Raw genomic sequence first — 11,800 nt, 5'->3', positions numbered from 1 at the left:
ATAGTATTAAGTGGCTTTCTGTTGCTGAACCACATGAAGTCCTCTTCTTTTCTTTTTTTTTTCCCTCTTAAACAATTGATTCCAGGAATTTTGAGAACAATAACATCCTTTACAGAGGATGAGTTGTCTGGAAAAAAGTTGCAAATTTTATTGATTCCTAGGCTGTGACATTGTTTCCTTTCCTTACCTCTTTTCCTGCTTTAGAATGGAACTCGCATGGTTTGGGTTCCTTGGATTTTTAAATGTTTTTTCAGTCCTCCTTCAAGGGAAGGAGTAACTTTTTTCCCCCTCATCAATAGCTGTGCCTTCTCTATAGATCTGTTAATGTAACATCTCCCCAGAGGCACTTGCTCTCCCTGGAGTGTATTTGTAGCAGTGCCTGCCCGAAGCCAACTCATCCCTTGGATTCTTTTTCTTTCAACCCTGGAGAGATGTCCTAACTTCTGGGGTGATTTGTCACTGCCAGACAATTCTGTCATACTGTAAGCAGAGTCACCTGCTCTGAAGGTCACCTAAGGTAAGGCTGTGGGGATGCTGACTAGGAAAATTATTGCTTAAACTTCACTTTTAAAGTTTTTCTTCCATTTTAACCCTACTGATTGGCCACAGTGGATAGTGTACTTTCCCCCCAAGCATGTGCCAAAAGTGAACGAGTTTTCTGTCCTACCTCATTCTAACAGTGTACAAAGCACAACTGGTATGGGGCAGGATTATTAAAGTTAGATTCAGACTCTTTTCCTTCCAGCTGTGGGTTAATATTAAACAGCTTTGGGAGTATGAAATCATCCAGAAATCTCATATCCAAAATTCAGTTTCAAAAGTAGCAGCACTTGAATTGCTGGACCCCAATGGCAAAGGTAACTTCGTGTGAGTTCACACAAAGGCTTAATTTAGGATTCCTGGAATTTTCCATCCCTTCCTCCATTTCCTTTAAAGGAATTTTATTTGACAATGGAAGAGTTTTGCTGGAGGAGGCTTAATGAGAAGGGGGCTACTGAGCCTGAGTCATCTTTACAGCTGACAAATGTGTCCATTTCAATAAGTCACTACTCATGGCTTAAACATGGCTCACTCCCATTGTGTAAATGCACAAGCAGGGCTGTGGTTTGGCATCTGGGACCTGAAACTTGGTGTAACATTTCAGAATTATGACATTCACTTTGTATGTGGGATTGTTTGGGCAGCTGAGCAACAGCACCTTCCCCGTGAGCACTGAAGGCTGCTCTTGCTTGCTCTGAAAGACTTGTACAACTGGACACTTCACCAGAATAAAAGTTTTAATTTGCATTTTCTTTCTATGTCTCTGTTCTTTGGTGTTTCCTGTCTATGAAGGCATTCAGCCTTCCATGATGTCACTTTTCAAAAGACAGATGTTAATAATTCCAGCTATTGTGTAGGATTATTGGGTTCTTTTACTCATTGCAAGAGTCCTAGTGGAGTATGACAATCCTCTGTGAATTAAGTGGATGTATAGAGAAAGAGGTTGCTCTGTGCCAAGCTGGGCCTGTGTCACAGATTTCATTATCACTTTACAAGTGTCCAAAACAGTTTCTGTTGCTGAATTTAAGGCCGTTGCCATAGGAATTTTCTTCAGATTGGTAAATTATTTCAGTTCCTGTCTTCCCCATGGGCTCCTTAACTGGAAATGCTGGCAGATAGTGTCTTTCCCAATTAATGAAGTGTTACAGAGAATCAGCCTGTGACTTGAAAAGAAAATTTGAGTGTCTGTGCAGCTCTTTTATTGTGTAGGAAAGTGTTTCTCTTGAGTTTTGCCTTCCCTCACTTCCTTTGTCTGTGACCACTTGACCACAGTGACATTGGCCCCACTTCACTTCAGTCAGAGAACGTAAGCAGGCTTTGAAACAGGTGAGTGGGAGTTCATAATGCTGCTTATTGATGAGTTTTAATGAAATGCAAGACTGAAGCACGAAAGGAGAGGACAAAGTGTCCCTTGTCATCTAAACCTCACCTGGACCTCAGCTCCTTTCGGCTGGTTTACCTTTTGGAGGACTTACCTGGTCTTTGAGGAGCTGAGGAAATCATGCTTCCTTTGCTCCTTGTTTCTCATTAAATATTCTCTCATTTGTTGCTGATCAGAGACTTCAGGAGAGGTGAGGTGGTCCAGTGGAAAATTTTCCTCCTTGAAAACCCTGGCAGCTCCACAGCAGCAGTTTTGGTGCGAGTGCTGAGCTGCTTGAGCTGGCTTGGCTCCAAATAGCTTCAACAGGAGCCCTTATTGGGGTAATTGTGCCAGTCCAAAAGGCATTTGAAACACTTGATCTGCACCTTTCCTACAGCCATGGGCTGGGCTTTGGCAGCCTCCAATGGAGCTTGCCAGAAGTTTTCTTGCAGAGCTGGCAGGAGAAAATGTTGAGTCTGCAAAAAGAGCTCTTGGAGGAGGAGGAAGGGAAGGAAAAGGAGCCATTTCCCAGTTTTGTCTGAGTACTGTCAACCTTTCTGTGTAAACTTATGGGGAGAGAAGGCTTTGCAAAGGTAGCATCGTTCTTTTTGACTTGTTTTGGGCATTGTGTGGCCAGAGTGGTTTTCCTCTTGCTGGAAAGGTCTTTCTGAGCTCAAAATAGAGGTATGGCTGGAACAGGAGGCCTCCTAAGGACAGACATGGAGAGCTCCTGGAACCAGGATGGGTTTTATCTCCTGGTAGCTGCTGCATTGTTTGCTGTGATCTGCTGTTTATATTGCTCAAAACATTCCATGGAACAGGAAAGCTGTGGTTTGCTGCTGTGGCATGAACCAAAACAGCCTCTGGAGTCATGGTGTGTGTGTGTAAGGAGGGGAGTGGAGAAGGTGACGTGATGAACTGCTGGTAAAAACCACCCCGTGTGGGAATGAGGAGGACATGACACCACAGTGACGGAGGAGAGGGACTGAGGAGTGGCGTGGGAGTGTTCTCCAGGATTGCTGCCTCCTGGGGAGGGGTGAGGTGGGTCACACAATAAACTTGCAGGCAACAGCCTACAACTGTTAAACTGGTTTGTTTTTTTTTTTCCCCACTGGTCATGCATCTTCCTTAAAAACTTTTCCACTCCATCAGTTGATGAGAGAGTTAAGAGGAAGGAGGAACTACTGGAATATTTTTTTGGGCTTTGCAGCACTGGAGACTGATTTTTTTATTATTTTTCCCCCCTCTCCAGATTTGTAGTCCAATGATTAAAGTCTCTGGCAGAATTTAGCTTTTTAAACTACTGAATTCATATCCTCCCTTGTAGAGGGAAAAGCCTGAAAAAAAGTTAAACCCCTAATTTCCTCTTTATTAAAAAAAGGGAAGTTTTAGTTTTTTTGGGATTTTATCCACAATTCCCTTACAGAACTTTTTTTTTTTTTTCAAACAACCTCTCTTCTAATGGATATTCAGCTGCTAGGATGTAAACACTTTCCTGTGAGAATTTTGCAGTCCTTCCTTTTGGTGGGTTTTCCTTGGCTGGCTGAGTGATGCAAGAACACGCCCACATGGTGTTATTTTTGTGAAGTGCTGCTCCGAGGGTGTTTTCGGTGTTTCCTGTAGGAGCCAAACACGTTTTCTTCTAGAGAGAAAAACCTTCCCCAGGGATTCCCGGTGGGAGGGATGTGTTGGCTGGGAGCGCCACCGCTGGGCTGGCAACTGTTCCTCCCTCTCTGCCTTTCAGACCCACTTTCTGCATTTTTGCTCTCTGGTTTGAATTTTGGGTGGATTTGGCTTTACTTATTTGTAAATATTACATGGACTTCTGGAGCTGCAGGAGAGTGAACAGAGCAAGTGAAGGTGTAAATTACCAAAAAGCAGCTGTGAATGAAAATAACAGAAGTATTCTCTATGGGTTTTACCAAACCCTCAGTGAAAGCTCTTTACCACATTTTACTCTGTTTGTCACCTCCTGGGCTGGAGAGCCCTTTCAGGGGATATGCTGAAGTGCTGGCAGGACTCGCTGACTAAGCAAAAAGGGCTCTGTAAGAACTTGAATCAGTACTTTAAATTTGTTCTAAGACATCTCGATCTTTCCCTCACACTTAAATCTTATTTTAACCCCCCCTTATCTTACTTACTCCTGTGATTACCAGTTTAACTGCCCTATTTTTAAATCTGGGTTATTAATTAAAAGTGATTCCTCCTTGGAGCTCAGATGTTCATCAAGTCTGGTGAGTGCACTTGAATAGAAAATTTTTGTGTGCTTTGTTACCACCAAGAGCCAAAGCAACACTGTGAACTCCTGAATGTCCCTGCCAGGAGCAAAGAACTGGGGACAAAACTGGTGACAGGGACAAAAATCTTTGAGCTGTGCAAGAGTCCAACTGCCCAGTGCTGGCTTTTATCACATGCTGGGACAGGGATCACGTGGAGAGGCGGGGAGTCAGCCCGGCAGAGCCCAGGTGGCATCGTGGTGCTGGTGCTGGGATCTGGGAGCTCCTGCCCCCATGGCATCCGTGACCCAGCAGCAGATCCAGAAGGTAAGGAGCTGCTCTGCAGGGAGGGAGCGTGTCCAGAGTGCAGGCACTGTGTAAGATGGGGTCACTGCTGCTTAACCTGGCAGCAGATCTAGGCAAGATCTGCTTTACAAACACTTTGTATTCTCCTCAGCTTCTTCTGTTACGTTAATTTTAGTGCATGAGTGTCATGGCTACAGACTCTTCTGGGGGTGCCTTGTCCCACAGAGCTCTTGGAGGGATTTCTCCTGTGCCCCTTCTGTCTGTGTTGCTCAACTGTCATCTCTGAACTCGAAATCTTCCTGGCAAAGGATAATCTCCAGGGTATTCTATATAAAGAAACTGAGTTCACTACCTGCAGAGTTCATTTTGTATTGTGTAGTGAACTGTGACAAATCACCCAGGGATTTTTTTTTTTCCTTAGGGAGAACAGAGCTTTCCAGCTTGTAAAGGAATCTCATTCTGATTTGGCACACAGGCATGACTGCCCTGTTTGTGTTAGCGGGCTTGGTAGTTTAACAGCTGCTAGTTACAGGCATTAGATAAGATATCCTTGAGCCACAAAAGGCTCTAATGATGAGATCTTCTCTGTTTTGCGTAGACTGAGAGATTGAAATAGATTGTTCTTAACTGTTTGGAATTTCAGCCTCTTAATTAATCGTTTGCAACAGAAACCCCTCCTGAAATTAAAAATTAAGAACATGCTGCCTGGCTGCAGAGCTGGAGCTGGGATGCTTTTCACCCTCTAAAGGGCCAGAACTGCTTTCTCTTGCTTTGTGCTGCTTCCCCCGAGGACTCCGGGGAAGAGCAGTCACCCCATCTCTTCCAGTTCCACAAGGATGGTTTCCTTGTCCTGGAGCAGTTTTTCAGCGCAGAGGAGTGTGACAGCATGAGGAGGCAGATCCAGAGGATCGTGGCAGAGATGGAAGTGCCCCCTCACTGCCGCACCGCCTTCTCCACCAGGCAGGAGGAGCAGCTCCAGCAGCAGGTACCGACAAGGGCAGGGCTGCCTCCCTGGAGGGCTGGGAAAAGGCAAATTGCTGATTGTTCACTCTGGGGGAACATGACTTCCTCCTAACTGAGCATAACACCGGGAGAGGAATTTGCTCTCCAGCTTTCTGCAAACGTTTGCAGGGTTCTTATCAAGAGGCTTATCAATGTGCGGCTCTGCTGTGCTTTCAAGCCCTGCTAGCCACAAGCAGCTCTCACAGATCACTTTGTACATGTTCTGCAGACAGAAAACTGGGTATTTTCCAGAAAAGCTAGGGTAACCTCTATGTGAGAGGTTCTTGTAAAGCCTTGATCAGCACAAAGACATGTAGTGCTGTGGAAAGCCTTTTTATGAGTGATTTTTCACTGTGTTTTGTTTATGCTGCGGCTTGATGGGGAAAAAGATGCAGGTGAGTGTTAATGCTTTGATTGAAAGTTCATTTATGTTTTTACAAGGGTGCTGTCTTTACTGGGCTCTTATCCCTGCAGGGTAGCTCGGATTATTTCCTAACCAGTGGAGACAAGATTAGATTCTTCTTTGAGAAAGGTGTTCTGGATGAGAAAGGTAAGCCCTGCAATGAGTTAGCTACACAGAGGGGATGGAAAAAGGCTGAGGGATCAGGGGCCAGTTTCCAGCTCAAGGAATGATTCCTGCTTTTCAAACAATTTTAAATTATGGTTTTGTTTTGTAGGTAACTTTCTAGTTCCAAAGGAGAAGTCTGTCAGCAAGATTGGCCATGGTATGTTTAAAGGATGAGTTTGGAGAGGGATGGACAGAGAGATGTGGTTTTCAGACATGACGATTCTCCAGACCTACTCACTGTACATAACTGTCTCTGCAGTTCTCTCCATGCTGCCCCTTGCTCTCTGCTCTCACAGGACTGGATCTTCTGTTCCAGTCCTTTTCAAAAACCCCTTCTCAGAGGTTTTTCAGTGATGGATAGCTCAGAGTCACTGACATGAGAAATTTTGGACTTCAGCCCTTGGCTCTTTTATGTAACAGATTTGCTCTAAAAATTTACCACCTGAGACTGGTGACACTCAGTACAAACCAAACTCTCTCCTATGTCCTGTGCTGTGCTGGGTTGCTGATATTGAAGCTGCCCTCCTTCCTGTGGTGTCACCAACACATTTTCTTTACCCTTACTGGTCTGTCTGACCTATTTCTTCTCTCCCAGTTCCTGGATTAGCATTTTGATCCCCTTTGTTTTCCAACAATACGTGGAAAATGAGAGCAGGATTCCCTGTGCCTGCAAACATGAACTTTGCTCAGACTAAACTTCACTACATTTGGAAATTCAGTACTAAGAGTTCTTTTTCTTTGGTTTTCTGAGAAAAAAACCTGTTCTCTTCCCAGGCCTGCTGCCATTTTGTCACACTTCAGCTTTTCCTCAGGGGATGTGAAAACAACTGTAGGTTCCTGCTGACCCAGCAATTTAAAAATTCAAAAGCCTCCTCTACTATTATTTTCTGTAATTACTCATTTTGGTCAAGTCTCATCCCTTGCCTGAGAGCAGCTCCTGCTGGACCCTGAGCATGTGTCCTCATGGCAAATCTGCTCAGGATGAGCTGGAGGCACAACTCTGAGTCTTTGCTTTGTGGATTTGTCAGAGCTGGGTTGTAGCAAGAGTCTACACAAACACTCTGCCCTGCTGGCTGGGGCTCTCTGAAGGGCACCAAAGATGAGCTCTAGCTCCTTTTTGCAGTACTTCATTTTTCTGGTAGGTCTCAAGAGGTGTGTTTTTACAGGATGAATTCACCCATATGCCTCAGGGTCATGTGTAATGGTTGTCACTTGTGTAATATCATACTGAATCACATAATATTCCATTTTGTTCACTCTGTTGTACACTGGCTTTTTATGTGTGTGCAGTTTGTGGCCAGAGAGTGATTACATTTATGGTCTTTAATGATGACTGTACAACCTGTAAGTGTCCTATCACCTTAGGTGTGCTAAGTCACATTTATCCATCTTGGGAGGGATCAAAGTTTCTGGCTGCAATTTTTCCTCCTTGGCTGTGGTGTCTGCAGCTCATCACTGAGAGCTGTTCCCTTCTCTTTCTGAAATCTTGTCTGAGCTTTTTCTTTCCCCTTAGCTCTACATGCTTGTGATCCTGTCTTCAAGCAAATCACCCACTCCCCCAAGGTGCAGGTGAGCTGTTATTGCTTCCTAGAATGGCCTTGGGGAAAAAAATAAATTGCAGAGTAGTTAATTTTTGTTTTCTACAGTCCCAGGGGGAGTAATTTTGTCAGTGAAAGGAATTTTAAATATCTTCAAAGAATAATGCTAAATAGTGTGCAGAGAACATAAATCTTGGAAAATTTTCTTGCAGGAACTGGGAAGAAAACTAGGCCTTGAGAGACCAGTAGTTGTGCAGAGCATGTATATCTTCAAGGTACAGTAATTCAAGTTGTCTTGTCACTCAAGAAAAAAGGCCCTGTTAAGTGGGAAGCTGTGAAATTCTTCACACATCACTTTTTTTTTTTCTTTGCAGCAACCTGGCATTGGTGGTGAAGGTGAGATTTGTGTTATCTCTATATCACACTGCAGATAATGCTCCTTTAGGAAAGGAATATTACCAGGAAAAAGGCTCAGAATCAGACTTAAACCTTTGAGTTTGGCAGTCCAAACCTTCTTAAAAAAATCTTTGAAAGCCACATTTTTTCTGAAAAGTTTCTACATCATACCCAGGTTGAACACAGAGCTGTTTTTACATTTGCAGCAGGCTAAAAGGTGGGAGTTTAATGTAAGATTTAATGTGTGTGATAGGTGGGTGGGCAGGGCAGGGCTCTGAGTCAGGGAGATGCAACCCTGAAGTCCTTCTAGAGGAACTGAATCCCATCAAAGACCCCAATGACAGTCTCTTCTTGCAGTGACACCACACCAGGATGCCAGTTTCCTGCACACTGAGCCCCTGGGCAGGATCCTGGGGTTCTGGATTGCCCTGGAAGATGCCACACAGGAGAATGGCTGCTTGTGGTTCATCCCTGGCTCTCACACCAGTAAGAGCATGTGCCTGACCACTGCTGGTCACCAGCACAATTCTGCTTTTCCCCACCTCTAGAGCACACAGGGCAGCTTTAAACTTCTGCTCACCTAAACATTCACTCAGTAAGTGTAATCATAATGCTCTTCAGATTTTAAGCTACTCATTTCTCAAATCCTGGAGCCAGCTGTACTCATTTCATGGTTTATGATCCTATAGAAAGCAGGCAGGATCCTGGGGTTCTGGATTGCCCTGGAAGATGCCACACAGGAGAATGGCTGCTTGTGGTTCATCCCTGGCTCTCACACCAGTAAGAGCATGTGCCTGACCACTGCTGGTCACCAGCACAATTCTGCTTTTCCCCACCTCTAGAGCACACAGGGCAGCTTTAAACTTCTGCTCACCTAAACATTCACTCAGTAAGTGTAATCATAATGCTCTTCAGATTTTAAGCTACTCATTTCTCAAATCCTGGAGCCAGCTGTACTCATTTCATGGTTTATGATCCTATAGAAAGCACAAATGGACCAAAGGTTGGTTTTGCATAAATGTGTGACTATTTGTGTTCCTAAGGGTCTGTTGCAATGCACAGAAGGGACCAAAAAGGCAAGCAGAAGGCAGCTGTTTTCTCTGTTTCTGCCATAAAAAAGCCTAAATCCTAAAAAGCAAATCCTAAATCTCTAATTAATGAAAAAGACCCCACCCAAATTACTAAGGAAAGTGTGAATATAGTAAAAATAAAGTTCCTATCATTGCCTAGAGAAATTGCTGATATTGTTCCTTTGCTGTGCAGAATGTAGCCAGGTGTTTAATTTTTGTGTGTTTGCTTATTCTGTGGATTTGCAGATGGGATTACCAGGAGGATGGTCCGTGCAGCTTCAGGTGCCTCAACGTGTGTGGAGTTTGTAGGCTCAGAGCCAGCCTATGATGACAAGCAGTTCATACCTCTGCCCATAAATAAAGGTACAAACAGCCCCAAATGTGGCACTTCACAGCTCAACAAACCACAAGGGAGCTAAAATCATATTTTAACCCTGCATATTCCCTCCCACTGAAAAGCCAGAGCTCATTTTTTGGAAAACAGCAGCCCAGGTGATTCTTTCCCACAGGTGGACTCATCCTCATCCATGGGGAGGTTGTCCATAAGAGTGAACTCAACAGCTCGGAGTCTTCTCGCCACGTGTTCACCTTCCACGTGATGGAAGCCAAGGGCACCACCTGGAGCAAGGAGAACTGGTAAGGTTGTGATGCTCACCAGTGGCTGAGGAAATTGAAGCCTTTCCAATGCAATAGTTAGGATAACTGTTGGAGGTCTTGCCTGTATAGTTTGTTGGTAGTGCCTCAGCTGTGTTGATTTCGTACCTGCAGAACTGGAATAGCCTCTGAAGTTTTGCTTTTTCCTTTTCTTTACTCCCTAGGCTCCAGCCAACTCCTGAACTGCCTTTTCCATCACTCTACACTTGAAGTTAGTGACTGGCTTGTGGAGTCAACAGCTGATCAATATTCCTTTCTGATTGTTCATTCAAGGTCTCTTTAAAAACAACCTTCACTAGATCAGCTCTCAATGTTAATTTATCCTCCTCCTCAAAACCAGGACCATCATAACAGCCCAAAACTGTACAGACAGAAGCTTCTACTGCAGCAGGAGGCCTGACAGTGTGAGAGTAGTCACCCAGTCAGTTTGGTAAGGAAACACCTTCAGTCTTGAAAACAAACCAGTTAAGACCATTGCACCTTGACTGGCACCCCTTACCAAGTATTTCTCCTTGCAGATAGTCAGTATTTTCTTGTGTTTAAGAGCTCAAGTGCATTTCTTGGCTGGTTGACTCCAGCAATGCAGGTGAACATGTTGTGGGGAGAAGTTTGATTTTCACCCCTAGTTTTCTGTCTTATTGTCAGAATAGCAATGATTTAAAACAATTTTGTTGTGGGTGAAATGAAGCAAGAGGTCTGCTTTTTATAGTCAGTCTTCTAAATACTCCTGGCAGACAGTAGCTGAATGTTTTATCCCTGACTGTGATTAAAAATACAACAAATTTTAAAGATTCATGTTGAAATGATGGAAACAAAGAACCTCAATCAAACTCTCTACACTTAAATAAAAAGATAGAAATTCTTCTTTTCATCTCCATCATCTTTTCTTTGAGGAAGACACAGTGTGACCTTTACACTTAAATAAAAGATAGAAATTCTTCTTTTCATCTCCATCATCTTTTCTTTGAGGAAGACACAGTGTGACCTTCTTCCAACAGATGGGGACACTGCTAAATTGTCTGGTGAGCAGCTGGAACTTTCAATATACAAAAGAATAATTTCTATCCCCAAAACCTCACCAAACCCAAACCAATTTATAGCAAGGAATGTTTGGAAATGCAAGCTACATCCCAGGCAAGCTGCAGTCTGTACCTGAACAGAAGCTGTGTAGGTGTGATTTCACCAGCACTGGTTTCTTTCCATGAGAGGAGTTAATAATTTAGAATTCTGCTGAGGAGGGATAATTTGTCCTGACTTGCACCACTATCTGCAATGTATAAAACCATCTACTTTGAGTGCATAAATAAAATAAAAAAGCTGGATTGATTGGCAGGATTTCCTGTTAAATGTCAAGGAAACAGCCCAGCAGTTACTGAGTTGGGTTTCCTACACAGTATCTCACAATTTAGTGTGCTAGTAACCAGCTCTGGCATCAGGAAAAGCAGCACCAAATCCCAGGAGCCCTTCCCAGGCAGGAGGATGAATTGGGCAATGCTGCTTCTCAGCTATTCCAGTCCTGGCTTGTTGCAGGGACACACAATATTGGATTCTGGAGCCAATTCTGCTGACTCAGGGACTGGTTTCACTCCTCCCCTGGTCTTAGGCTCCCTCCCAAGGTCTCAGAGCTACAGGCCTGCAGGACAGCGTTGTGAAAGGTACCTTGGACTTCCCCCAGACTGTTCCCAAAAGGAAATTAAAAAAGGGTCAGAAGTGAACTTCATGATGCAAACTAGAAGCCTGGGATGACAAACTCCTGCATGGATACATCACTGGAGACAGGAAGGACACTTGTGTTTTGTTCTAATGGACACTGGGCAAACCAGTGAGAAGAGAATGTTGATACAGAAGGGTTTCATACATAGAAATGAAATGGGTTTTTGGGCCACAAAATTGTAGTTATAATTTTAATTAAATGGATAGAATTCAGTAGCTTTAGTCAATTTGTTGGTAGAAGCAATTTTTATACATTATTTGATTAAACATCTGGCTGAAAAAATGGAACAGTAGAAAAGTGTAATAGTAGAAAATTTTATTGACTTCAACAGATTTTCTGCTTTCAGGATTAATGTGTAATTAGTTTTAGCTGTGACTTTGCTTATTTCCACCCCCCCCCCCCCCCCCCAAAAATTCATTCCAAATTAATTTGGAGA

At 43.7% G+C, this 11,800-nt stretch overlaps 1 protein-coding gene across 1 annotated transcript; it reads left to right on the top strand.

Annotated features, from left to right (window-relative positions):
• The first annotated feature begins 4,363 nt into the window (after nt 1-4,363).
• Nucleotides 4,364-10,012, top strand: PHYHD1 (phytanoyl-CoA dioxygenase domain containing 1). The gene is made up of 11 exons (XM_005421302.2): nt 4,364-4,443; nt 5,249-5,407; nt 5,899-5,974; nt 6,102-6,149; nt 7,506-7,561; nt 7,743-7,805; nt 7,905-7,926; nt 8,284-8,412; nt 9,243-9,359; nt 9,506-9,632; nt 9,815-10,012. Exons 1-11 carry the CDS (start codon nt 4,411-4,413, stop codon nt 9,858-9,860), a joined length of 876 nt encoding a protein of 291 aa, XP_005421359.1. The 5' UTR covers nt 4,364-4,410; the 3' UTR covers nt 9,861-10,012.
• Nucleotides 10,013-11,800: the final 1,788 nt, after the last annotated feature.

This window comes from Geospiza fortis, unplaced genomic scaffold, assembly GCF_000277835.1.
Source record: "Geospiza fortis unplaced genomic scaffold, GeoFor_1.0 scaffold27, whole genome shotgun sequence".
NCBI lineage: Eukaryota > Metazoa > Chordata > Aves > Passeriformes > Thraupidae > Geospiza > Geospiza fortis.
The sequence above is the reverse complement of the archived record's forward strand: the minus strand, read 5'-3'. Positions and strand labels throughout refer to the sequence as shown.

Coding starts and splice junctions, on each gene's coding strand:
- PHYHD1 (XM_005421302.2), top strand. CDS start 4,411: ATGGCATCCGTGACCCAGCAGCAGATCCAGAAG. Junction 5,975..6,101: donor AGGTGTTCTGGATGAGAAAG/GTAAGCCCTGCA, acceptor TTTGTTTTGTAG/GTAACTTTCTAGTTCCAAAG. Junction 6,150..7,505: donor TGTCAGCAAGATTGGCCATG/GTATGTTTAAAG, acceptor CTTTCCCCTTAG/CTCTACATGCTTGTGATCCT.